General features: G+C 46.2%; 1 protein-coding gene across 5 annotated transcripts in view; it reads right to left on the bottom strand.

The window, feature by feature from the left end:
• Window positions 1-26873, bottom strand: part of Lrp1 (LDL receptor protein 1) — a 135804-nt gene that overhangs the window by 74139 nt on the left and 34792 nt on the right. For all 5 annotated transcript variants that reach the window (XM_077699959.1, XM_077699961.1, XM_077699960.1 and 2 more), the window contains 22 exons: window positions 25973-26092; window positions 25085-25216; window positions 23873-23989; window positions 21023-21148; window positions 19454-19654; window positions 17631-17835; window positions 17038-17359; window positions 15766-15862; window positions 14845-14976; window positions 14579-14679; window positions 13714-13840; window positions 13070-13247; window positions 12792-12913; window positions 10342-10629; window positions 8532-8660; window positions 7709-7846; window positions 7361-7486; window positions 7107-7236; window positions 4883-5215; window positions 2589-2713; window positions 2273-2398; window positions 863-1096 (listed from right to left, as the gene is read on the bottom strand). In XM_077699959.1, the coding sequence (XP_077556085.1) occupies window positions 863-1096; window positions 2273-2398; window positions 2589-2713; window positions 4883-5215; window positions 7107-7236; window positions 7361-7486; window positions 7709-7846; window positions 8532-8660; window positions 10342-10629; window positions 12792-12913; window positions 13070-13247; window positions 13714-13840; window positions 14579-14679; window positions 14845-14976; window positions 15766-15862; window positions 17038-17359; window positions 17631-17835; window positions 19454-19654; window positions 21023-21148; window positions 23873-23989; window positions 25085-25216; window positions 25973-26092 (3609 nt within the window). The remainder of the gene's footprint in view (window positions 1-862; window positions 1097-2272; window positions 2399-2588; window positions 2714-4882; window positions 5216-7106; window positions 7237-7360; window positions 7487-7708; window positions 7847-8531; window positions 8661-10341; window positions 10630-12791; window positions 12914-13069; window positions 13248-13713; window positions 13841-14578; window positions 14680-14844; window positions 14977-15765; window positions 15863-17037; window positions 17360-17630; window positions 17836-19453; window positions 19655-21022; window positions 21149-23872; window positions 23990-25084; window positions 25217-25972; window positions 26093-26873) is intronic.

Genomic DNA, 26873 nt, shown 5'->3' with positions numbered 1-26873 from the left:
TCGGATATCTTGGCACCCAGAGCAGGTACAACTTTAATTCTTTTTGCTTCTGATACCAAAATGTGTGGAGAATACAATATAGGAAACAAATTTTTTAAATGGAGGCTTTGGAAAATTATTATTGTGTTCAATTGGCACCACCTGCGAGCCATTTCTGGCAGAGCGCGGGAGAAGCAAAGTTCCCTGTGTTGTAAAACGACCAAAAATAGCTAAATCAAAAAAGTTCTTCCTATGTTGTATTCTTTAGTCATTTGTCTGCCTAGCCACGTGGTAATTGCCATTCTGCATGGAGTGGTTATTTTGTAACTGTGTCCCAAAATAATGGCAATTAATCATTAATTAACTCAAAATATAATCAGCTTTAAAAAAATCTAATAGGAGATTTGAAATCAGCACAAAAAACTCTATAACGCAGTGCAGTTTCATTAAAATTGGTTGGTAAATAAAAAATATAGCTCTAAGACCAGTCTGCCCCCTTAAGTTTAATTGCGATTTGCAGTTGTATTTATTGAGCCTTACGGAGGAAAAGAAAAGACTTACAGTGTGACCTGGCTTAGAGTGTAAAAAATGAGCAGACAGAAACATTATCAATACTTTGTAAGCAAATTCCCCAAACCAAGTGTGCAAGCTGTATGGCTTGACTATGCAAATCATAAAGCATGGCCAGACACTTGAGCCCTTCTTCCATGTGCCCTCTGCTTCCTTGCCGCACTTGCAATTCCTCCACAAACTGCAGGATAATTTGACCGTGCCCCTGACGCTTAAAAGGCTACTCGAGAGACGCACAGACTGGCCCGCACACGCAGTAAGTCGGTCAGGCACCACAGGGACGGGCAGAGAGGAGGAAGGGGAGGCCACCCACTCTGCACGAGGACGGTGTGTCCCGAGCCGTTGAAGTGGACGCTGTTGATGCTTCCCCGCTGGATGTCCGAGTAGAAGATGCGCCGCTCGCTGTAGTCAAAGGCCAGGCCAATGATGTTGCGCATGAACTCGGCACTCGAGATGCTGGGGAAGGGCGCGTTCAGGTTGGTCTCGTCCATCATGTGGATGCTGTCGATGGTGCGCACCCGCGAGAACATCACGAACGCCTCGTAGTCTGCACAACAGGAGAGGGGGGGAGGCAAAAATCTAACTGTGCCACATTGTGCGTGTGCTTTTGTGCGTGTGCTTTCAGGACATAGTGCAGACCTTAAGCCTCAGTTCACCCTTTTCTGCTCAACCTGTAAGACACAACAGTTATCCAATTTTGTGGCTTTGTTTTATTTGATGCTAATGTTAGTAACTGGCTTGATACCTTACAACATCAGGACCAAGGAATGCTTTGCCCATGTACCAGGTCAATGGATATTATGATAAGCTATAACTCAATTCTTACTGCCCTTAATTAAATATAAGCAGCAGCAAAATCTTCTTTCTGCACATGCAAGGTGACCACTGGTAAGCAAAGCCCATCGATGCTGATATGAGTCCTTACGATGTACCACGACTGCTCTTTTTTCAGCATGCACAAAAGGCGGATCTGGGTGATGCACGGAGAACGGTCTAAAGCCGTGTCTTGACAGGCTACTGACTGATTCCTTCAGACAGAGTTGATTTTAAGCTTTTTCTTTTATTTTCAATGTTTGCTTTTTTTTTCCTTTCTTTCTTAATAAGGAGAAGGCTCTGAATGTGCCAAACTGACAGGAGAAGTGTCTGCCCCAATCTGCAGACGTATTTTGAAATTACATCAGTCATGACAATGTGTATGGCTACTGGCAAATGTTGAGTAGGTGATGCGGCTCGAACCCTTCAAAACGTGAAACTTGAACACTTCAGGGTTGAATTCTTGCTTTTCCAGGTGTATTGCACATTTGACTCTGCCAAACAAGCTTTTGCTAGACGGATTCATTAACTCGGGTTTGGCACTTGCCTACTTTTGTGCTGTGCACCCACAGTTCTGCTGTAGTTTTGATAGGAGTCTCCAAATTTCTCCTAACTTTGTAGCATAATTCTGTAAGGCAAGTTCTACATGAATGTTACGTTTCACAGTACCTTCCCAAGCCAGCTGTTTTTTTGCTTGGAACCAGCAGCAAACCTTTGGAGCTCTTGTTGCGCAACTCTGGCAGCAATTGGAAGATTCTTGGATCAACATAACTGCCGTAGACCTAAAACTGAGCTTCTGTAAGAGGACCTTCACGTTGCCTGGAATAACCACTGGCATAACCCAGGCAGGTTGTCTGAGTTCCCTAGCAACTTTACGCGACGGGTGTGTGTTGAGTGCTGCACGACAAACCTTGGCAAGTTCGTCCGTCAGGCGCCACCCGACCATGGGAGCAGGCGCAGGTGTGGCCGTGGTCTCCCTTGTAGAGGCACAGCTCCTGGCACCCACCATTGCCCACGCTGCACGGGTTGTCCGTCTCTGCATCCACAGCAGAAAAACACACAAGACGGGGTTGGATACCTCTGCTCATCAACTGCGCGTGAAGCCTGTTGTCGCCCTCTGGGAACATTGAGCCCCACACGTCCCTCCTGTGCTACCCGCACAAGCATTCTTCACTGTATGCAGCGATTGTGTAGAGCTCTAATCCGCTCGGGCCCCCACAGCTCACCTTGCTTGGGTCTCATGTGGAACACTTGCAGGTCCTTAATGGAGTCCGTCAAGTGGCTAACGAGCATCTCCTCCAGGCCCGGGTCATGCTTCTTCACACGGAAGATGGAACCATCCTCCCTGTGGCTGCAAGAGAATGAAAGGCGCTCATATGCAAAGCTCAAGGGTTCTCCTCCCAATAAACAGTAATGGTAACACAAAAGCCACAGATATGCAACAAAAGATACAAGTTTCGAGAAACTGCCAAAGAATGCAATTCCCAGCTTTAAAGGAACACATATTTTTTTCAACACGGCTCCCAGATATATTAATTCTGCACAATTTGTTCGGCATTTTTTTATTTGTAATGCCAACCCTGCAAATTAAGCAAAGTATCACTGTTTTTTTTTTACTCCAGTGTTCAAGTGCAGTGAAAAAATAAAAGCCCCTTCATTTAACCACAACGATGGTTGAAACGCAAAGCTTTCTTTCGCCACAAACCTAGTCAAATTAAAGTCCAATCTCATAAGGGATTGTCATCCAAGTTTGAACTTTGATAATGATGTCCTTGAAGTATTACGCCCGTACCCACTCGGGGGGACTGGCCAGGGATGAAGTGTTGACTGTACGTTTGCGCTTGATATGCCTCTGTAAAAACCCATTGCGTAAGTTTACTTTCCCGCAATGCAGTTTGGGTGTGATGATTTGGAATTTGGACTTCGACTTTAGGCTCTGAAGATATTTGCTTTCGACCAAAGAAAGCTTCGCATTTCACCCATCTTTCACTTCACCCACCATCATCATCATCGTCAGAGAAAGCTGGCTTTCCTGTGGGGTTGCCATCAATGCGAGGCAAAGAAAACTTCGCTTCAAGAGTCCCACTGCTTCAACGATGTCAGAATGACGAAATCGGACGGATGGCGGCTTCATAACGCAAGGGACCCAGGTTCGATTCCGACCACGGGAAGCATCTTTTTCCTGAAGTGTTGGCTCTTCTGTAGTGCATCTTGCCATGCACCAGACACCATCACTGAGGCATAGAAAGCTTTGCTTTGATATAAATTGGGGCCCAAAACAATTTTTCAGAAACCATGTCTCTCAACAAGGCGCCATACCATATTGATTTGATAGTCCTCCAACTAAGTGTTTAGCAGTACAATTATGCATGGTGTGACGTTCGGACATTGATACTGGCAGTTGACGGCGTACACAAAAACTCGAAAGAGCCAACGCACGCCCACGGTCACCCCGCGTTGAGAGCGAGAGGTCCTGTCTCCGAGGTCCAGCGCCAGCCGCCTTCCTGACCCGCTCCTACAAGTTGCATCATCTTGCCGTGTGAGCGCAGCGGCACTAGCCCAACTTCATTGCTAATTAAATTGCTTCTATAGCAAAACCTGTGTTGCCTCTTTTCCCCCAACTCCGTGTGGACCCACCTAGTTGGTGGCGTTACGCTATCCCCTTATTGAAGACTTCACAATAAAATAAAAAAATGAATAAAAATTTGTCACAAACTTGACAGAAATGTTTTCTTCTTGTGCTAAATTATTTACGCAGTAGCGAAGTTTTCACTACAGTGATGGTATATTGTTTGTATTCACTGGCGAGGCACGCATGCAGCGATTGTTGAGAATCAGGTTGAGGAGCAGACGACGCACGCTGGTGGGTTTTTTTTTTTTTCCCCTCCCCTCTCTAGCGTGCGGGCGCAGTGGCCCAAGCCGCGCCATGTCCGTGGCGCATTGGCCATGTCGGTGGCCGTTTCCAGTGTTGCCAAGCGAAGAAATTGACAGCTAAACTTTTCAACAAATACCACCTATATATTCCCAGCAAATTGGTTACTCTGATCTATCAGCTGGTATTAAACTCTTCCTTTGAACAGGAAAAAATTTTTTCCATTACACCGGTACATTTAAACTGTTTTCTCTAAATAGCACCAAATGCAACTTTTTATAATGTTAGGTGTCAGTGACGCCGTTACCACAACCAGACCTGACGAAGTGCAGTGTGCTGAGTCAGTTGGTACATTTTGAAATTTGGGAAAAACTAGCGAAAAAAGACACAAACACGAAGTATAGAAGGGACAACACACACACTGGACCTGACCTGACACACACAGACCTGACAATGTAACAAAAAATAGTACTTTTTCCCACAAGGCAATGCCCTCTTAGCACATAGTGATGCACAACTATTTCAATCAATAAATCAACCAACTAATATCTTAAATCGATAGCAACCTAAAGTGACGCTGAAATTTGCAGCACCCTGTATAGCCCTTTTTCAAAATTTCTAGCCCTGGTACCAATCCCCGAGACTCACGTGTCAGCCCAGTAGATGTAGTTCCCGTGCACTGCGAGTGAGAATGGGTTCTGCAGGGGTCGGTGCGAGTCCTCAGCCGTGTCCCCTTCCCCTTCGTCCGTGCTGCTGCCGGATGGCGGGGGAAAGACGGTCTCGCGACCCGAGCCATCCAGGTTGACCCGCTCGATTGTGTCGGTCCGCGAGTCGCACCAGTACAGCTTGTCTTCCTCAAAGTCCAGTGCCAGATCGTTGACCAGCTGCACTGAGACGTTCACCAGGACAATGCGGTTGGAGCCATCCAGGGAGGCCCGCTCAATCTTAGGCGGCACGCCCCAGTCACTCCAGAAGATGTACCTGCAGGGGAGGGAGGGGAACAGGCCAGAAAGGGAAACGCATCCTTATTTGGTTGAGTTGCTCATGCAATAGATGACATTTAAGAACACTTAAAGGAGCCATGAAGAGAAAATGCAAGTTGGTTTTATTCGAAAGATTTCGTGTTTTATAGTGCCCTCAGCGCTTGTCCGGATACAAACGGTGCTTTATTCACTGAGAAATTAAACAATTTAGGTTAAAATTTTGATTTTCCTGCTCAATCGTGCGTTTTCGTGGTCCCAAATGACATCACAGGAACCGACCGCTCTGCAGCCTAGAGTACCTTCATTCACGCATCTGCCGTACAGGGTAGAGACACGTATACGCTGGCGCCGCCATTTTCGGTTGCTCGCTCGCCGCCGAAGCAAGTCATTGTGTCAAAATCGTGCTAAAATTATCGCCGCAACGCGGTTTACTGAAGAAGTTTGAATCATATTGTCTGTTTCGCGTTGCTATGTCTCGTGGGAAACGAAAAGAATAACGCGTTGATCCCGTTGGCCCAATTGCGGCGGTACGGGACCGTTCAAAGGTTGTATCCACCCTGTACAGCGGTGTTGGTTTGTTCCCGCGTTTCTTTACGTTCCGTAACCTAGATGGCGCCACCATACCGTGGCAAGCGTTTGGTTTGTTTTTGCCAGCATTTAAACCTGGCTTGTTTTTGTTCTGGGAGAAAATATTCGTTCCCTGAAACAGTGCTCGCTTGACAAATGGGGTCACGTAAGACACCATTGCTTGCGTCAATCGGCCAGTGTCGTCTGAGACAACCCCAAGCCCCGTAGTGCTGTGCAGCTAAACCAAGCATGCTGTGCGCAGTACGAACAGCAGAACGCATCAGTACTTCTATGTTTACATGTGCTTTCGTAACTTCCACTGTTTGTCCCATCATTCTTATTGCTTTGTAAAGAATGTGCCCTAAATTTAAGCGCAAATCGCTCGTTCGTCTAGTTTGTAAGCTCTACCTAATTTTCGTCTGCTTCTGCCAGCCTCCGCCAATCGCAGAGCTTAGCTCATGTGACATCATAGGTTCTGTTGCGGGAAATGAGGTGGTGGGTCGCATGACCATTCCCGTTTTTCCTAATTATGTAGCTTATTTGGGCGAAGTTTACGTTAAAAGTGGTGTCAGTATGATTCTAACGAGACAATCTTTTGAATGAACCAAACTTGTGTTTTCTCTTCATGGCTCCTTTAGTGGCAACTTGCATGATTTGCTTTTATGTACACTGCAACGAAAACTGCCTCTAATCCACCAACTCAAAATCCTGCTAGAACAAACCAAGAGTGAGTATGCTTGACATGGAAAGCAATACGGCAAAATCTATAGCGAAAGTCAAGTAGCTGTGACTTATCATATGATTCGCACCTTAGCTTTGTAATTCTCCTACCTTGACACACACACAGGCATGCACGCATGCAAAAAAAGAAAGACATTGCAGGGGTGTTTCACAGAGGTGTCACATAATCAATTAGCTTCCACCTTCCTTCGCATATACTGCGACGAATGGGAGAGGGGAAGACTGTTTTACGAGAGGTTCTTTTTGGGGCTGTGTTTGTTCAAGGGGTACAAACACATTCAAAATGCGTTTTGCCTTCATCACACTTGACAGCAGCCAAAGTAGCCATGGTGCTTTCTTTTTGTCTTAACACCAACCAATCTGTTGCCACTAAATGTTATTTTAAGCATATATCAATCAATAAGCAAATGACCAACTCAAACTCTTTTTTGAACATTTATACAGACCTACAACTAAAACAGTACATCAGAAATCACCTTCAGGCCACCTTCGAGTATTTTTGCATGTGCCAAAATACACAAGGTTGTTCCAGTCACAGGGCACAAAAAGCGAGAGGAACATGGCATGAAAAGTAGACCCACCCTTTGTAGGGGTGCACAACGATGGCTCGGGGCTTGTCCATGTCGCCAGAGAGGAGGACGTACCGGCCAGACCCATTGAGTCGCGACACTTCGATGACGTCGTAGGAAGGGTCAATCCAGTACATGTTGCCTGCAAAGCAGAGCTCACAGGACTCAGCTCAGAGCACACTTTTGCTTGCCCACGTAGATACAGCAACCACATCTAACAAAGACCAGTTGCACGTGAGTCAGGAAGGGCAAGGCAAGATGCTTACCTGCGACCCAATCGATGGCAAGACCTTCAATGGCATCCAGGCCATTGATGACGGTTTCTCGTCCAGTCATGTCCCTGTGAATGCGAGTGATGCTTCCCCCTTCAGAGTCCACCCAGTATATGTACTCTGCAAGGATGGCAGCAACACATGTTAGTCAATAGGGTGCACTCCACCTTGAAAACTATTCCAACATTACACATACCAGTAACATTTTTACATCAACATTTCCCCTCCTCTGACAGCACAAAACAACAAACTTAATTTAATATAAGCTAGCCAAAGAGTTGTAAGCACTGAGTGCATTTGTTTACGCTCAAGTTGCCTGCAACCCAATTAATTAAGACTGACCATCTACGAAGTCAATTGACGTTGCCATGGAGACCCGTGAGATGGGAGCGAGCACTCGCTGGGATGGTGAAGATGAAGACACCAGGGAGATGCCTCGGATCTCATAGTTGATCGAGTACAGTAGGAACTCGGCATAGCCTGGAAATAGGGAAGAATTGGAACAGGCTGCTATTACAGGCACAAAGCAAAATGGCACGACGTAAGCAGAGTTACATAAACACAAAATTCGGTTCCTTTCCTTCACCAATGACACAAAAAATGAGAAAATTCAGGCACACACAGGGTAGTAGGCAAGTGGTACGTAGTAAACAAATCCCACTGCAATAAAATAACAATTTCGCAATTTTTTTTTCCACGGTGTCTGAAGTGGCGACATCAACTGGGTGTACAGTGCACGCTTCCTCTCGAGTTGATTCAAGCCACTTCTCAAAGTGCGGCACTGGAAAAAGCTGTTTGTTTTGAACAATAACTAGACAGCTGCTTCCAAATATTTTTTCCTTGGCCACAGTAGAGCACAAATGCTGATGGGCCAAAGACATCAGCCATCAACAGGCAGAATGAAGTGCAGAAAAGCTCTGCATAATGCTCAAGCTATCCTATTTTGACTTTTGACTAAGAGGTGTATACAGCCCGAGCTCTATATCATATGAAAATAAACTTGTGCAACTTGCACACAGCACCCATGTAAACAAATCACAGCTATTTGGACTACATATCTAATGTGCCACCGTTCATAGCTTGCACTATTGGTAGAACACCTCTTTTGTTTTCTTTTTTTGTTGCATACGGTGTCGCAAGGTGAAGGGTGCAATCGAAGCCTTACCCACACACTTGGTCTCATCGTTGGGATCCGGAAGGAACCCAGTTGTGCACTTGCAGACCCTGGTGTTTTGTGAGGTTGGCAAGCACAGATGGGAGCAGTTCCCATTGCTCTTGCTGCACAAGTTTTCACCTGCACATTTGGAAGGTTTCCACAGGTCAATAGTGAACGGACACAGGAATATCGCATCATAAACCATCGATACCGTTGCTACAGATGTCTAGCAAAAAGAAACGACAACAACTCAACTGGAAGATAAGATGACCAGCAGCCAATTCGTTAATTTTAAAATACTATAACAACAGCATAGAAAATTGTGCTTAACCCTGCAATAAGAAATTTCACCACTGTTAAGCTCGGTTTACAAGTGAATACAGTCCAACCCGGTTACAACAATATATTGAATATAACAATGAACAGTCGCAGCACCGTAAACTTTGCCATACACGTTATGTGGCAAAATAAACCGCTTATTACAATGGTCATTCTCCTTATTATTGGTTATAACAATTAAACCTGACGGTATGAGCCAACGCAAATATAGTATTTGGAGATCTGTAACAGATAATGGGTGGACAGTGTATGACCTGTGCACCGACAGTGTGTGGGTGCACAGTGCATGACCTTAAAAACAAATTGTGGCATCTTCTATCTTTCCAACACTCAGAAAAAGTTGGTGCCTTTTATGTAGCCATGCTATCCCTGCAGGAAGAGACCTCATGACTGCCCCTTTTACCGCCTGCTGTCAGCTGACCCAGGAAATTAAAGAGAGGCAGGGGGCACTTCTTCAACACTGTCGAGTTAAAATAAAGCTACAGTGGCATAAAGGGGACCCTCTAAGCATCTGTGGATTACTGATGCAAAAAAAGAGAGAAAACATAGCCACTTTAGTAATATGCAACATGCCAATCATTAAAAAGAAAGACAAACAAAGCCAAGGATTCGATGTGGAAACTTCCTCCTATGTAAACATGTTGGTCTTTTCTAGGGGTCCTGGTTATTTGGCTGGCTTAGTCTGTGCGGCCGGCCGTGAAAGCTACAAGTCTTGAGAAATATTGGGTGAAAACCACCAAACGCTCACAAAAGTGACTTTTTCTGCGCAACCCTGGTTATAACAATGACTTTACTGCAGACTTCAATATTGTTATGAGTGGGTTAGAATTAGTTACAACATATTGAATGGTTACAACAATGCACTATGAACTTCTTTTAACACACTATATGGCAGCCCTCCAAATGGGGGAGAGAGAGAGAGAGAGAGAGAGAGAGAGAGAGAGAGAGAGAGAGAGAGAGAGAGAGAGAGAGAGAGAGAGAGAGAGAGAGAGAGAGAGAGAGAGAGAGAGAGAGAGAGAGAGAGAGAGAGAGAGAGAGAGAGAGAGAGAGAGAGAGAGAGAGAGAGAGAGAGAGAGAGAGAGAGAGAGATTCAACGTAATTTAAAGCGGTCCTAAATGAAGCCCTATACTGCTTCTGAAACCCATGGGTTATATGGTGACAGTAAATTGTTTCAATGCCATTCCACTATGGTTCTTGGCACTAAGACAAGTCAATTATGATGCCGCCCTAGCGTGTACCAGCTGCTACAAAAAAAAAATAATTTCTCGCCATCATTCAGTGTTCCTGCAAGGTCCTCCCAAGCGAGGTCTTTTATGTAGCACTTAACCCTGCCTCCAGGCTTAACACAGTTGCAATTACATACTGCTATTACTGTGGCAGCCCACTTGCATCTCAAGGCATGCGAGGGTAAGCGATGCAGCCAGGTCAGGCACTGGTTGAAACAGACGAGTGCAAACGGGAGAAGAAAGCCTGCGCTCACCGGTCTGCTGGCTGGCGTCGTAGACGGCAAGCGCCAGCACGGTGTCGGTGTTGTTGCGCAGCACGGTGCAGTTGGCGGGGCTGTCCTTGTGGGCGATGTGGATGGCGTAGTCGGTGGCCAGCAGCAGCCGGGAGCCGTACAGGGCCAGCGTGTGGGGTTGCTCCCCGCCCAGCGACACCTCCAGGCTCTCCACCTTTGGCTCAGGGTCGGTCAGCACGAGCCGCTGCACAGTGCCCTGGTCCCGGTTCACCCAGTACAGCTGGCTCGTGGCAAAGTCCACCGTCAGGCCTGCGTCGGGACGCACCAGGCACGCCACACAGGTTACCACTCGCCGCAGGCCGTGTCTCCTGTGGCACACCTCCCCTTTCCCTTCCTTCGAATGACCCATCATCAGTATTTATACAACAATTACTACAGCACTTTAATAACTACTGCAGGCTTGAAGCATGATGGACACTGCAACAACTTTTGAAATTAAATTACTTTTCCTTTACTCTTCCATTCTTTGAATTTTCCATTATACAGTGCAGACCATTTATAACGTAACCACTTATAGTGCAGGACCGGATATAATGCAGGTTTTTGTGGCCACCGGTTTGCCTTCCATAGTACTCAGTGCATAAGCATACATATGTTAAAAACGCAGCTGTCCAAAGCACAATAATGTTTATTGTACGGTTTTTCAGTGGGTCCGCTGATTGACTGGTGCAGCTGGGGCATCATTTTAGGGTCACAACGTAAAAAAAAAAGACTGACTTTGCCATCCGACGCAGCTCGCATTCACTGCGCTCCTCTAACCTCGTCATAGAAAAGAAAAAAATACACTCTTTCTTTTGCGTGTTCCGTCTGCACTCACATGATAACAAAAACTGCCCGTGCTTGATGCACCTCAGAAGATAGCGAGCGCCCCTCTCCTTCCCGCATCCCCGGGCATGGCAAGTTGTTTCTGGGCAGATAAGCAACCACCTTTCCCCTTTTTGAACATCTGGAGATAGAGAGCAGCAACACAGGCGGTTGCCACTACCTGCACATTGTGCTGATAAGAAACCGCCTTCAGCATCGTGGACACAAAATGGGGCTAAAAAAAAAAAATCCCGCTTATCATGTTGCTACGTGGCATCCGTTCAGTTCATTGAAGCTAAGAAATGCAGCCGTGCTCCCTCAAAATAGCCACAAAGAAAGTTAAAGCAACACTCGCGGATTGTAAGACCGTACATACTGCAGCTTGTGAGACCCTGCAGTAGCAGCTGATAGGGAAAAAAAAGACGAAATGAAGACAGCTCTTCTGTTCTTAAGAGGCCTTCGTTTGTGTGGTGATGAACAAGAATAATTGAAAGGTAGATTGCAATGTGATTTGATTCGCGCTTGTTTTGTTTATAGTGCGGTACCACTTCTAGTGCAGATTTTCACGGCTCCCGAGGCATACGTTATAAGCTGTCTACACTGGATTTCTAAATTATTAAATAAGTTCTTTGAAGAACTTATTTTGTTAAACTAATGTTATTCTACGAAGGGAGTGAATCAGACTGCACATTGCTGGAGAAAATAAAATAAATTTAGTTGCACAAAATTGATGTTTTAACATGAAGCTGGAACATGCAGCACTATACAAAACTAATACAAACAGCAGGCTGCAAGCCCTCCAGCAGACAGTAATGCACTAGAATGCTGAGGATAAAATAAGGTATTGACCAAGTTTGGATGCCTTGATTTATAGACACACAGAGGTTGGCTGAAGATCAAAGGATGGGGATAAATGTTTGGCCAACCTTCACACAACTCACAAGGAAGACACCAGATGGGAAAGTGCACATTTATGGAAAGTAATGAAGACAAATGAGCAAAATCTTTTTGTTTGTGACAAAACAAAAAAAATTAAAAAATGAAACACGTAATCACCCTACCTGATATCGAACAACTCATTAACTGTTTGTACAAGTCAATCCTTTCCACAAATGCTGCGCTGTTTCTTTTTAATGCATGCCAAATCACACCGTTTTTAAATGTGAGTCATTTTTAATGTAAGCCAAGTCACATTTTTTTTTAAGACAAATAATATCCACACATGATTATACCCGAAGTGTAAACCTTCAATTCTCGGGGTTTAAGTTGCTTAGAACCTGAGTCCATACATACAACCTTTGTCAAAATTTTCTAGGCCATGCCGAAAGTGCACAGGTGGCAAGAAATTCAATGTGCAGGCTTACGTTACAAGCAACGCTGACACGTTTTATGCCAGAAAGCTAGACAAACACCTTTCTTTCTTACTGTCATAAAATAATTTGTCACAGTCAAAGGTTAAGCTTATTCTTTGAATTCTTTGTGGACCAGAAGGCTTAGGTTTGGCCTAGAAAACTTTGACAAAGACTGTACCTACGGAAGAATTCAAGCAACTCAGAACTCAAGGTGACCGCATTCAATGTTACTGCTCTCAGAGACCAAGCACTCACTTGTGGAGCCCTCCAGCTTTGGATTGTCGGCACGCGTTGTGAGCGTCTTACGCAGAGACCCATCCATCTTGGCCATCTGAATCCTTTCCTGAGGAGCTCCGTGGTCAGTCCACATGATCAACCTGGGAGGAGTTTTCACAGTCAGCGGGAGCGAGTGTTTGAAAATCAACCGATAATTAGTGGCACTAACTATTTATCACCCAACTGTTGCTAGGCAAAGTAACAGAACCAAAAGAAGAGGAGACAGGGGCAACAACAGGGCAATCCATCGCTCTCACCCCATGGTCGGATGAACAGCGAGGGATCCGGGAGAGTCCAAGTCGTTGTCAATGATGGACGACACGTACTCGCCATCCAGGCTGCAGGCAAAGATGTGCTTGCCAGCTTCGCCGTACGAAGTGAAGAACATGTTCCTCGAGATCCAGTCCACAGCGAAGCCGTACGGGTTTTCAATCACTGCACGAGGGACGGGAACCCATAAATGAGTGCAGTGCCTTTTGCCTCATTGCTGCCATGGGTTGCTGCCATGGAACAAAAAAGCTGTAACGCTTCTTAAGAATTATTACAGCTGAACTTGCACCCACGGACTAAGACGTGATCCAGTAGAGGTGCACCAGTTCAGGACACATACAGAATCTCCTCAATTCACCAGTGCTGAATAAACCACGGCGGTCTATCCAGTGCAGGAAAAATCCCCCTTTGGTATGACTCGCAATACCTAATAGAGAATATACTCAACAACAACCATACCGGTAATAACCATTAAGATATTGTGCAAGCTGCGCATTTCCAGCATTAGGCAGCATTTTCTTTCGGGCTTTCCTGTTCCTACAACAGCGTTATGATCCAACACTCTGAACAAAGATAAAACGAAAATCCCCTCGTTATTACAAAAATTAAATGCCTGTCGTCAACTGCTTACCAGTGTCAATAATGGTTTCCACGGCCGAGCCTAGAAGAGTGGCCCGCTTGATTTCGTTCAGGTGTGTGTCCGACCAGTAGATCATGCGTCGCCTCGAGTCGAAGTCCAGCTTCACAGCATGGATGACCTGGGCAACCAGAACAGAAAGTCTGCACGTGGACATCAACAGATTCACTGCTGACTGCCTCAAACAATGTTCTTTCCTAGTGAAAATGAAGTTTAAAAGATGGTGGTTGCAAGTGCTAACAGCTTTGGGCAGGTGAGAGCTTCAGCAACATGTCAATGTGCTGACAGGTACTTTTTTTGCCCATGCCAACACCCGGCCAATAGAAAGAAAAAAAAAAAATACTGAGAGAGACAGAGACAATGAGATGTGTTTTTTCCCCCTTCTAAACTTTTTTTTTTCATTTCCCCGTTTAACAAATTCCTTTCACAACTCAGCAGACAGTGGCCTTTCATGGATTCCATTTTTCCACCACTTCCACCTGCCTGCCTGCATGTTTTCACTTCTGTTTTCGTGTTCCAATTGCACACCAACCTTGTATTGCACCTAAGTAGAGCTGCAGCTTGTGTTTTTGTCAATCCCCAACAACTTAGATGCTGGCCGGTAACCTTGTTCTGAATGCCTTGAAACATGCACAAAATAAACTTGCAAGCGCCTTTCGTGATTGGCAGGAAAGTGGATTTTGCAATGCTATAGATCAATTTTTTGCCCCCTTTCCTTGCCAAAGTTGCAGTTCCTCACCGTTTTCCCCCAATTCACAATACATACGGACAAGCACCAAAGAAAACCATAGCACTGATTTTTAAACACAAAACTGTCTGCAAAGATAAACCGTTCTCAAAAAGGAATTTCCCACCACACCTTTGGAGAACTGAAGGGTGGAATGACGTGGTAGTATGGCATGTCAAGGTCGACACCTCGAATTTCGTTTGGCCTTGAAAACAGTAGAACACGCTCCATGCCTGAAAAAGACAGCAAGGGTGTAGGTGTGCTTCCGTTATTATTTTTTTTTTTGTCCCCTAATGCCAAAGATGCTATGCCCAAACACACTACGAACGCAAACAAGTAAGTAGAGGTCAAAGGAAGACAAGGTGGTATGGGAAACGGCTGGTGGGTTGCACACTCACTGTGGCAGGTCTTGCCGTCTTCCCCTAGGTGCATCAAGTGCGGGCAGTTGCACTCGAACGTGTTGTTGAAACTGAGAAGGCAGAGGTGAGAGCAACCACCATTGTTGCCAGCACAGCTGTTTTTGCCGTTGCCTGTTCGTGCAGAAAGGGAGAGAGGACTAAGAAGGGTCTCCCGTTTCCACAACCATGCATTTTGAGACCAGACGTGTGCACACAGTACGACTTCAGAGGGGCTCAGAGAAAAGTTAGGAGACATCAGAACTAGAGGGGCATGGATATCCAAAGTAATGGTGGTGTTATTTGATTTGCACTGCATTTTTGCTGTTTAAAGTATTTTGAGTGTAAATTTCAAACGCTTGGAAATTATGAATACCTTTACAAATAGAAGTTGGCTTTAACCCAAAACACAAAATTCTGGCTTCGTTGCAGAGTCTATAACACAAAATCTGTGCAAACCCAAACTTGCATAAAACAAGTGGAAACAAGAAAAAGTATGAGCTGTTAAGCCTGTGAGGAAATTCACTACATTACTGAGCACACACAAATTGTATGAACATAAATTAACTTATTCAGTTTGTACAAGATGAGACAAGCAGTTACTAAGTTCAACTTCTAGTTTATTTTGTCTCCACACCAAACAATTTTTATTAAGCCGAAGCATGTGAGTGGATAAGTACATAAAGGGTGCAATCCTTATTTAAATATTGTATTTCTGTTTGCCAAAAGATAAGGAATTTCATCACACACTCAGTATTTCATACCCAGTGGACAAAAAGCATCCATAATATTTGGCTTGTTTCACGAGAAAGTTAAAAACAAAATTCTAATAATAAAAATGTGCTAAACTTGTCCCACACCATGCTTGAAAAGATCCAAGACAAAACTTTGAACCATTCATCCAAGGAACCAGCTGCACGCTACCTTTTGGCTGTCTTGATGGGTGGAACACTTGAATATCAAACGGCTGTATGGCAGCTTTTTGCACTACTTGCACGTCAGACCCATTCCACTTGTTGCACTAGAATGAGAACAGGTAGAAGGAGTAAGCAGACAGGAAAGCAGTAAAAGGCTTAGTGGCCCATCCTCACGCAGAAATGCATCCGACTCGTACATCAAGTCAGAAACTGCAGCCCCGATTGAAGTGACAACTGTACTACCAGGTGCATCATTAGTGTTCGACTTCAGTTTAATTTTGAGACCACCCAGGAACTTTTTTTATGTGAGCTCTATGCACATAGGTACTGTAACCCAGCATTCAAAACAGGGTTCCTTAGCCACTGCATAGATCATAGATGAATGCAAGAGGCAAAACAAGTAACTTAGCTATGGGCATCATCAAGGGGGAGCGTGTGTTAACTGTGTGTGTACAGATGCCGTCAAAGTAACTGGAACAACGATTTGGGAATATCACAAAATATTTGCCTTACTTGCTTTATGACAGCCATTGCTGCTTCACAGGAAGCTTTTTCTATTTAGGGAGGACTCCTTTAAACGCACACCAATGCAGCCAGGCAGTTTCAGGAAGAAGAAATTCTTGTAAATTTTAGAGACTTTTGACGGCACCTGTACAGCTTTTCAAAACTGACAAGGAACAGCAGAGCTAAAGAGGTGCTTCTCATTAAAAAAAATCTCAGCTCTTGCAATCAATTTCAGATCCAATGAAACTTTTTGTGGATGCAACTACCACCTGTATAGAGAAAAAGAAGAACAAAAAAGAACTGGTGGCAGCATGGAAATATTGCAAGCATTAACCTGTTCCAGCATGCCTAATTGTTTGCTTTGCTTTGTTACAAGGTTGAAATCCCCCTTACACATGGAAGCATGGTTGGTCAAGGCATTGGTACCATGCAGAGCAACAATACAGCCGCAAACAACACAACAGTGAGGCATAACGGTGAAGCTAAATGGCTTCAGAATAAAAGTGAACAGTAGGCAATGTCAACGTCGCATGTGCCTTGTGAAATCTGAAGTGCAATGCAGTACGATGAGCACACAGCAAGGTCATACAGCAGTCAATTATTTGAGAAAAGATTAAGCCGGACAATTCTAGTGTCACCATGCTTAGAAATATCACAGAGTGTTACTACCCGACTTAAAAACATGCCAATGCCCAAGGCAACATAAAACATGCGACAGTGACAGAAAAGAAGAGTTCTACAGCCCATCAGAAAAGGGGTATGGAGAAACGCTCACCCGGATGACGGAGTTGGTCCGCCAGTCGGTCCAGTACACGTAGTTGCCGAACAGGGTGATGGCAAATGGGTGCGAGAGGGTCTCGTGGCCCCGCAGGATCTCGTGGTAGTCGGAGCCGTCGTAGCGGGACGTGTGCACCGAGTCGGACCGGGCGTCGATCCAGTAGATGCGCAGGGCCACAAAGTCCAGTGTCAGCCCGTTGGGCCACGCTCCCCCCTGGGTCACCTCGTCGATGCGCAGGACGACCCGCCGCCCGTCACCGCTCATGGATGCCTGTTCAATGCGCGGCGCCTCTTTGTCCCAGTCTGTCCAGAACATCAGCCTGCAAGGAGGAGAGGGAAAAGCAGAGAAGAAAAACTGAGAAATATGACTCCGAGCAATCGTGTAGAGGCCTGCTGACAGTAAAAATTCCTCACCTCTCAAGAATGCAATTTTCTGCATAGAAATTCTGCACAGTAGATTATAAACAAATAGGCATAAATGCAGCTTTCACTCGGGCATCTTTCCACAAGGCAATGGCAAAACTTTCATTCCAGCCTTGCACCTGCACTCCTCGTAACACGTTAGTAGTCCAACAGCGACCAACAGCTCACCCGTATCTGGGATCGAGCACGATGGCTCGTGGGCTCTCCATGTTGCCCGCCACCAGGGTCCTCCGGAAGCTGCCGTTGAGCTTGGCCACCTCAATCTGGTCCAGGTTGCTCTCCACCCAGTACAGGTTCTCGCCAATCCAGTCCACAGCAAGGCCCTCGGCCGTGGCCAGGCCAGTTTCTACAACCACTTCGATGCTCGAGAGACCTGGAAAGAACCACGAGAGGGGGAGAGGGCGGAAGAGTCAATGTTGTAAGCTCGGAAATGCACTAGAGTCAAACTTCGATGTAACGAACTTTAGCGTAACAACACCCTCCACGTAACGAAACACAGAATTTTTTTAACTTCAAGTGTATGTACACCATGTATTTTCACCCTGTGTGTAACGAAGTCCCATTTGCCGAAATTTCAATGTAACGAAGTTTCATGGACAACTAGGCACAAAATTTCAGTTGTAGACGTAGATTTTGGGAGGCGCAAGCACCAAAATGGGGTCTCGATAAAACGGAAACAGCGACACCGGCCGCCCAATGCCGCGGATCCAGCAAGCCACGGAGTCTATGAACAAGCTCCTTGTTGACAAGCTCTTTGCCTACAAACTGCATATGGCGCCGCTGCAGCCGCCGCAGCCGCCGCTTTGCCCTTCGTTCCAGTTCACTCATGCTCGTTGGGTTCCATAATTCCAACAAATGCGCGGCAAAGCATTTGTGGTTCTTTATGAGCCTTGCGCGTGCGTTTTTTCACACTTACATCCGCAATTCCGTGCCGACGGCGGCTTGTTTGGCTAGAAAGCGTCATTGGCCGCGCGCGGCAGTGGGAGGAGCCTTACAACTTTCTCTAATGGGGAGGCGCGCACCCTGTGGTGGGAGCTTCGAAGAAGCACTCGGGGATGCCGGCTGGCCCCTACAGAGATGATTAGGCTTACCACCGCGGAGAATATATGATGGGTGCTTCCCTAAGTGGCACGCATGACATTTTACAGTGCAAATTTTGCCCACACTATCAGCTTTTTTTCCCGCATGAATTTCGTTTGCCCCTGGTATTGCGTTTTAGCAAACAGTTAGAGCTACCCACACCGTGTGGGTGGTCTCCGCACGGCTGCGTAAGCATGCCTGTAGCTTGCAAGGCACATTTTTGCGTGCAGGAAACGGTCCATGCGGTTCGCGTTGATGTCCACATAGACGATTAAGCTCCAACAGAAACAGAAACAGTGCAGCAGCCGTGTATGTATGCCACGTTTTTGTTTGCAGGAACCGCTTTACATGGTTAACACTTCATTTTAACCGTGAATTTTAATGTAGCAAAATTTCAATACAACAAAGTAAATTAAGAATTTTACCGAATTCGTTACATCGAGGTTTGACTGTATTTAAACCATGACTAAGGCCTTTGCTCAAACACAAGAGAGCTCCCACAACATTTTACATTGCAGCACGTTAGCTCTAGAACCCCGAGTATGGGGGCATCCATATTTGCCTGCCTCCAAGTTGACTCGGTGATTGTTAATGAAGCTTCTGTCAACTGAAGTTTGTTCTTTGCTTTAGTCCTCCAACCTGGGCATAAGTGCTGATGAGCTTGCAGAATCTCTTACTTATGCATAGACATCAAAATAACAGCGCCAAAAAATAAATGTTCAATATGGTAGTTCGTAAAACAGAGCCGCACACAGCAGGTGTCCGCAAATTTTTGCTCATTATGTCGCATTGAAATATTTTACACCCAACAGAGAGCCTGCAACACAAAAAAAAAAAAAAAGTGTCTAGAACAATGAGTGCAAAAGAACGCAAGCAAAAACAGCATCCTTAAACAGGCCTCTTCTACTCACTTCCAGAAATGATGGAGCCCCGATAGATCTTGTCATCCACAACATCCGTCCAGTAAAGCATGTCCCCAGAGTCCGAGTGGTAAAAGTCCAGTGCGATGGTGTTCTTGAGGCCCGTGATCAGTGCTCTCAGTGACATGGTGTTTAGGTCCACACTCCTTAGCTCGTGACGATTGGAGAAAATCACATAGGGCGTCGCTGGGTCTGCCAGAGATCAAAAGACACATCTTTCAGCACACTGCTGATATAAAACTTTAGTGATCACATGCGCTTTAATGGTATGTGGCAAGGAACACAAGTCTGGACTTTTCACCATGAGTAAATGATCCGCCTTTTTTTACCACAGAATTAAATGAATGCTTAGTTACAAGCAAAAATTTGCCTCTAGTATGTTCTGAAAGCCTCATCATCATCTTCATCTATCACTACAATGCGTGGGGACCATCCCCATGCCAGCTGCGCAGCGCCGCTAAGGCTAACTGCCTGGCCCCGCCGACATGGGGATGCCGGCTCGACAACAAAGTGCGCACGCGTGGCGCACGCTTTTCCATCGGCAACCACGGCGCACGGAGCGCCCGCCCCCTAGCGGCCGGCTTTCCTGCCGGCACCCTCCTCCCCCTCTGGAGACCCTTCTCTCCCAACCAAGGTAACGTTAGAAAGCAGGATTGCGCTGCTTGGGGCTTTTCTGCGGAGGTCTGGAAACGAGTGGGTCGGATAAAGGAACGGACGCTCCTCTACCTCGAGACGTGGCGAGTCCCCCACTGCGGGACAAACCGAGACCTGCGGCCACGGATGGCTTACCGAGCCTGTGGAGACTCCGTCTCCCGCCCAAGCTCGGGACAGCCTATTCAGTGCGTATTCCATATTATGACCGAGCAACAAGGCGCTGTTTGTTGACATCGCCTGGCTCCGAGCGCACCTTGGCCCCTCCCGGCGAGCTGAACGAACCCTCAGCGCCATCCTCGTGATGCCACAAGGTAGGTTGCGGCTTTGGTTCTCGTGTTCCACCGGGTAATACGGTCCATTTACAGCCACGACCCCCACATTCTGGTGCCCAACGGCCTTTGTGCCCACAAGTTATGTGGTCGGACCAAGTCATCTTGAAGAAGTTTTCGTGACGGATTGATTCTTTGGTTGTCGTCTGGGCTTTCCTAACTGCTTTGACAATGTTGAAATGGAGCAATCGGATAGACGCGGGGGACCCGCGATCATTCATCATCATCATCAGAAAAAGTTGTCTTTCCTGCAGGGCATATTGGCGTACAACGGCATCAGTTAGGACCAGAAAGCTTTGCTTTAAAAATCGCTTCGACCTTGTCGAAATGGAGCAATCGGATAGACGTCGGCTTCATAACGCGAGGGACCCAGATTTGATTCCGGCCACGGGAAGCCTTTTTTTTTCTTTCAGTTTACCCACGATCGTTCATCATCATCGTCGTCAGAGAAAGTTGGCTTTTATGCAGGGCATACTGGCGTACAATGGCATTAGAGAAGACAATAACGCTTCGCTCTAAAAAAATACATGAGAGCAACAAAAGACGCTTTTGGAGCAGTGAGAAGTGGCGCCCTCACCAGTGCTCTTGCAGGTAAACATGTCGGAGGCCAGCTCATAACCCTTCTCACAGGTGCACTTGTGTGAGTGCTTCAGCTGGAAGCACTTCTGGCTGCACACCCCCCACTGGGAGCAGGGCTTCTTGTCTGAAATGAGAATGGAATGGAATGGATGACTTTATTACAGGAGGAGGCCAAGAGGCCCTGGTGTGGGACACGGGGAAAAGGGGAGGGGAAGATTGTTCATATAAAGTCTGCACTGAGAAAAAAAAAAGAAACCAGAAGAGCTGGTGAGGGTCAAGTTCCCTATGCACCAGGGCTGCACTGAGTTCTTGGGCCTCCAGCTTACTACCACACAGCGCACGTAAGCGATGTTAGTTTCTCGTAAAGTATTCTTCTGGGCTCACAGTCTCAGGGCTGGTAACAGGGACGCAGAACAAAATGCAAGTTCATCCGAAGGTTTTTTGGTAGGACATCTAGCAGAAAGGAAAGAGAACTGCCGGCGTGGCCTCTGGTAGTAACAAAATTACATCCACACTGTACCGGATAAATGAAATATGGGCAGTGCATCCATTAACCCCCCAAAAAATCACTTCAAAAATGGGGAACAAGGCCATTGCTAAGTTGCTTACTGCTACATCGTTCAATCAAGGCCATCTCCATCAAGGCCTGGGAACAGCTTTCTTCAAAGTGACTGATTATATTGACCAAGCATGAAAGCACTCCCCATGGGCAGCATCAACCAGGGCGAGTTATGCACAAAGGAAACTACAGTGGAATCTCGGTGATACGAATTCGGTTGATACAAATTTCGTTGTGATACGAATTTTCGAAATTCCCCGGCCAAAATGCATTGTGTGCAATGTAAAAAAATTCGGATGATCCGTACGCATTTATCACTCCGGTGCGGGTGATACGAACGCGCGAGCAGACGACTGCGGCGTGGACGGGAGGCGGGAGTGTTAGTGCGGCCGTGCGGCCTTGGTTGTGCGCGGGCACAAAAGCATTAGACCTCCCCCGTTGACGGTAATCCTTCTCGTGGGGAGGTGCTGTTGCGAACGAACCGAAAGTTTCGCCCTCTCGATGCCTGTTCTTTCTCCCTCCCTTATTTTATCTCCCGCTGCAATCTCTTCTCTCTGTACCTTTCGTTTCCGCTGGCTGCAGCTCGGGTGCCTCTAGCTTCCTTTTTTTTTTTTTGTATTATACTTCTTGATTAAACCGCGGCAATGAAGCGTTCCCTCAATTCTGACGGCGAATACCCTCGCCATTTTGCCTTCGCATTCCTCGCTTACGTCTATGCCCCACGCTCTACCTATCCTGTTGTCGCCTTGCCGTCTTGCCTGCGCCACTTGCGCGTCGATTATGTTGAAGCGTGAACTGTATGGAGCGTTTTCTGCTCCCGAAAACACGCCGCAGGCGCGCTGACGCCGCCGCGAATACCACCCGCATGCTGCGCGCGGCAGCAACATGGCGGCGTCACCGGCCGCGAAGTGGTGCGGGTAGCTCGACCGACCGCTTCTGATCGCTCTTTAAGATGCCAGTTAAGAAACAAATGAAGTCGCTTGTACAGTAAAGCAGCTGATAATGTGGGCGAAAACGACACTATAAAGCATCGTCCGCGCGCTTAGGGAAAGCGCCGATCAAATATCCGCATCCGCTACCGTGGTAAGCCTAAACATCTCCGGCGAGGCCGGCGGGCTGTCCGGAGCGCTTTCAAACTGCCGCCGTGAAAAGCGCGCCTCCCCAATGGAGCAAGTCGGCAGGCTACCCCCACTGCCGTGCGCGTAGCGCATCATTTTCCGAGCGAGGTAGAATCTGACGCAGAGGCGAAATCGTCGACGCAGGCGTGAAAATAACGCACGCGCAACGCCGACGCGCACGAATTGCATGCCGTTCACGCTTGTGTTCGTGAGCGTGCGTCGCGTCGGCGATGAGCGCGCGTTCTTTTGACGCCCGTGTCGACGATTTCGCCCCTGCGTCAGATGCTACTGATGCTACCTCGCTCGAAAAATGATGCGCGGCAGTGGGAGGAGCCTGCAGACTTTCGCCAATGGGGAGGCGCGCTCTTCAGGGCGGCAGTTTGAAAGTGCGCGCAGCAGCTGGCTGTGCCACCTCCGCGGCGGATATTTGGCGCGGATATTTTATAGTGCAGTTTTTTCCAACACTGTCAGCTCCTTGTCACCGCATGAACAATTTAGTTTACATCTTGAGCTGCGTTTTAACAAAAGGTTAGAAGCGGTCGCTGAAGCTACCTGCACCTCTTCACGCAAGAGCCGACGCCATGTTGCCGCCGCATGCGCGGCACATTTCCATTTTTTCTCGTTTTCTGATGATGCGAATTTTCGGGTGATACGAATATTTTTGACGCCCCTTGAAATTCGTATGACCGAGATTCCACTGTATACTGGTGTTGAATTATAACTTAAAACATACTAATCTACGTGCTCAAGACATAAAAGCTCCATGACAAAATTGGTCTTGTATGGGCGACTTTTACAATGGCTTTGTATGGGTAGCATTTCTGATTAACAAAATGAACATCTTACAAATTTCAAGTTTGCTGTGTAAAATATCAAAATAAATATTTGTTAATTGCAACCTGTCATTCTAAAATTTCTGACCCCAAAAATTTGAATTAATTTCAGGTAACTACAGCACTTACGTGGTTGCTCAGAAAGCATAAGGTGGAGAAATAATCCGAACAACTGTCAAAAGAGCATAGCCTCTCAATACAATTTTGCCCAAACAAAAAGAGCCATAAACACAGGGCAACAAACAAGTAAGAAACGCTAAAAGCATTAAAACTGATGCTTAGGTAGCCCCAGTATTCTAGAAGGTTCTACAAATTTCCGGCACGCCTCTTCTACTGACCTGTGCATGAGCGGCCATTGATGGCAAGCTGGAGACCGTCCCTGCAATAGCATGTCTTTCCATACGGTGTGTTCCTGCAGAAGTCCTCACAGTCATTGAGAAAACATAGGCCCTCGTCTGGAAGAGAAATAGGAAAGCAGAAAAAGCTGATTAACAGCACGCCTCAAAGTAGAAAAAACTGCTAAAGCTGGGTAGGCCAAAGCAGGGGTAAACGCAATGCTTGAAAGCAGCATAAATGAACAGCACCCCAGCTTGTGCCCAAGGCCTACAGCTGCAACATTAAAGTACTCCATTCTTTCTCTACTATTGGATGGCAGAAGCAATTTGCAGCATAACAAAACACTCCCGTGAAGTGCTGCAGGCCCTTATGTGTCTGTAAACACAGGGTTTGTAAAGAACTCATTCTTCTGCAAAACCACCTTTTCTGTGCTTCTTTCACCGCTATTCTCACCAATAGGAAAAAACTTCATCATGCAGCCGTGACAAGGCAAAGGGTTGACTTTACCACAAAGCACACCAATTTTATCTGGCTTTTCCACACAAGAGAATTGTGCTCTTAAAGGGGTACTGAAGCACCACCTGATGACGCTATGATCCTGTCTAGCCCTTGTAAATGCAATCAGCATTAGTGAAGCTACCGCATATCAAAAGAACGTACATTTATATGCTCTTCTCATCCACATTGTTATGGAAGGTAGTGTCAAGCTGGCTCAAGATGGTGGCAGGCCTGACTGCATTTACAAACAACTTCTGGTTTAAAGTGCTCATTGTTTACAGCGCCGCAATACACATCACCACTTAATTGAAGGTACAGTAGCAGCATATGTTGTGTGCAACGAAATTCTCCTATAATTACTATGGCTGAGAGCTCGCAGCTAAAGTCCCTTCAATCACATGGAGCTGAGGCATACAGTGACGATACAGCATACGCACTTCACCTCACTTCAAAAACAATCTTAATTTTCTGGCAAGTCCGATGAATCGAAATAGCTCCAGATTTTTCTGTAACCATCGGAAGCAAGGTGCCATCCACAAAGATTGCAAGCATTTTTGCTGAACAGGCTAGAGGCGCTTGCAACGCGATTATAAATATCAAATGTGGGCTATATCTAACTAGTCCGCAATATTTGCACTGCTTTACATAGCAAGGTTTGACTGCACTTCAAAAACACCTGCTTAGCACAGACCGAAAACGTGAGAAGGAACGCTCACCACAGAGGCCTCCTTCGTCGGTGCCGTCCTTGCAGTCGGGAACCTTGTCACAAAGCCGCGTTATCTCTATGCAGCGAGTGTTGTTATCACAGGTGTGGTTGGGCTTGGGGCACTTGGGGTGGGCCATGGAAGCTGTGGAAAGGGCGCATCATGTCAGGTCCACGACAGACTGGTTGCACAGCCCCGCTCAGTGCATTTGTGGCAAGTGGAACTCACAGCGAGCTTCTTGTGCTTGTGAGCGCATTAAAACAAGGAACCTGCATGCACAGATTGCTGTACATAATGATTGAATGATCAAATTTGGTTCCTAAATTTAAGGTGATATCTTTTTTTCATTGATGGTATAAAATGAAAGAGAAAAGCAGCCCAGGGCTTCACATTGAAAACCGCAATATTAATAACTGTATAGACAGTGACAGAACTGTCACCAGAGTGACCAAAGTTGCAAAGACAGCAGCTGAAGCAAAAAAATTTAGCAGCAGCCATGTGCTCTTTGAGGGTCCTAGCATGCGCTGTGATAAATACCATTCTAATCACATTACCCAATTGTATAACTTCTAGCATGCAAATGCTCTCATACCAAGCATGAGAAATTTGAGGTGGCCGCGGCGGCCGCTTTTCTGATGGAGGCGAAAAGCAAAAACGCCCGTGTGTATGAGATTTCGGCGCACGTTAAAGATCCCCAGGTGGTCAAAATTAATCCGAAGCCCTCCACTACGGCGCGCCTCATCGCCTGCGTTGCGTCGGCGCGTTAAACCCCTCAATCAATCAATCAGAAATTTGAGGTTTAGAACATATTTTGCAAAGGATACGATTCTTCAACTTGTGGCAAGTATAGTGTGAGAGAAGTTGGAGAAGCAACAGACCCAAGGGAGACATTACACTCACTGCAGTTCCTTTCGTCAGAATTGTCCATGCAGTCATGGTCGCTGTCACACACGAACTGGGTGGGAATGCACTCTTGCCGGTTTTCACAGAGGAACTCGTTGGCAGAGCAGTTGACGTTGCCTGGAAGTACACACAATGCCCCACAATTATCCTTGGTGCAATGTAAAGCTGTTCAACATGTAACAAAATTAGTCACACTTTGGCATTCCTTCAAGTTGTGGATTACAACAGGTTATTAAATTAGCGGTGTGCAAACTTTAAGAACTTTGAAAGTTGCAAAGTACTGCTACCGTTTGCGAATAAAAGTTGGCTTTGCCGCATTGTGCCAAAAGCATTTACTGGGTTGGTTTTCTCACACCACACCGAAGCCGTAGAAAAAAGCCTAACCCGTGTAAACCACGAACAATAATGTCCTCCATGGTCACATCGCCTGAAGTGGGAGAACACTTGCATGTAGAATTTAGGAACAGAAGAGATGCGTTTGGGTCAATACTTGCAAAAGTGAGTAACCAGAAGCTACCGCCAGTTGGGCATCCTTGCAACAAGATACCTGGTAATAACAACCACCGGCACCACTCTAGCACTTCTTTGGAGAACTGCAACTGGAGTTCCTCTTTGGAGGAACTCGAGGAACTGCAACCGGTCGATGATACTCTCCTCTTCAATACTTGTTCTGAAGCTGAATTTCTTTATCGCAGTGTCTGACAAGTACTTTACTCCACTGTTTTGCCATCTTGTCATAATCTTAAATGCTTTACAGTATAACTGCTTTGTACCATTTCTTTGTTAAACACTAGCTCTGATCCTAAATTACTATTTCACCACTAGGTTTAGAGCCTTGATGGATACTAAGGCAAATATATTCGTATTGGGAAATGATTTCCGTTAGCTTCTTCTTATT

The sequence above is a fragment of the Haemaphysalis longicornis genome, unplaced genomic scaffold, assembly GCF_048455015.1.
Source record: "Haemaphysalis longicornis isolate Haplotype H1 unplaced genomic scaffold, Haemaphysalis longicornis Haplotype H1 scaffold_2, whole genome shotgun sequence".
Taxonomy (NCBI): Eukaryota; Metazoa; Arthropoda; class Arachnida; order Ixodida; family Ixodidae; genus Haemaphysalis; species Haemaphysalis longicornis.
The sequence above is the reverse complement of the archived record's forward strand: the minus strand, read 5'-3'. Positions and strand labels throughout refer to the sequence as shown.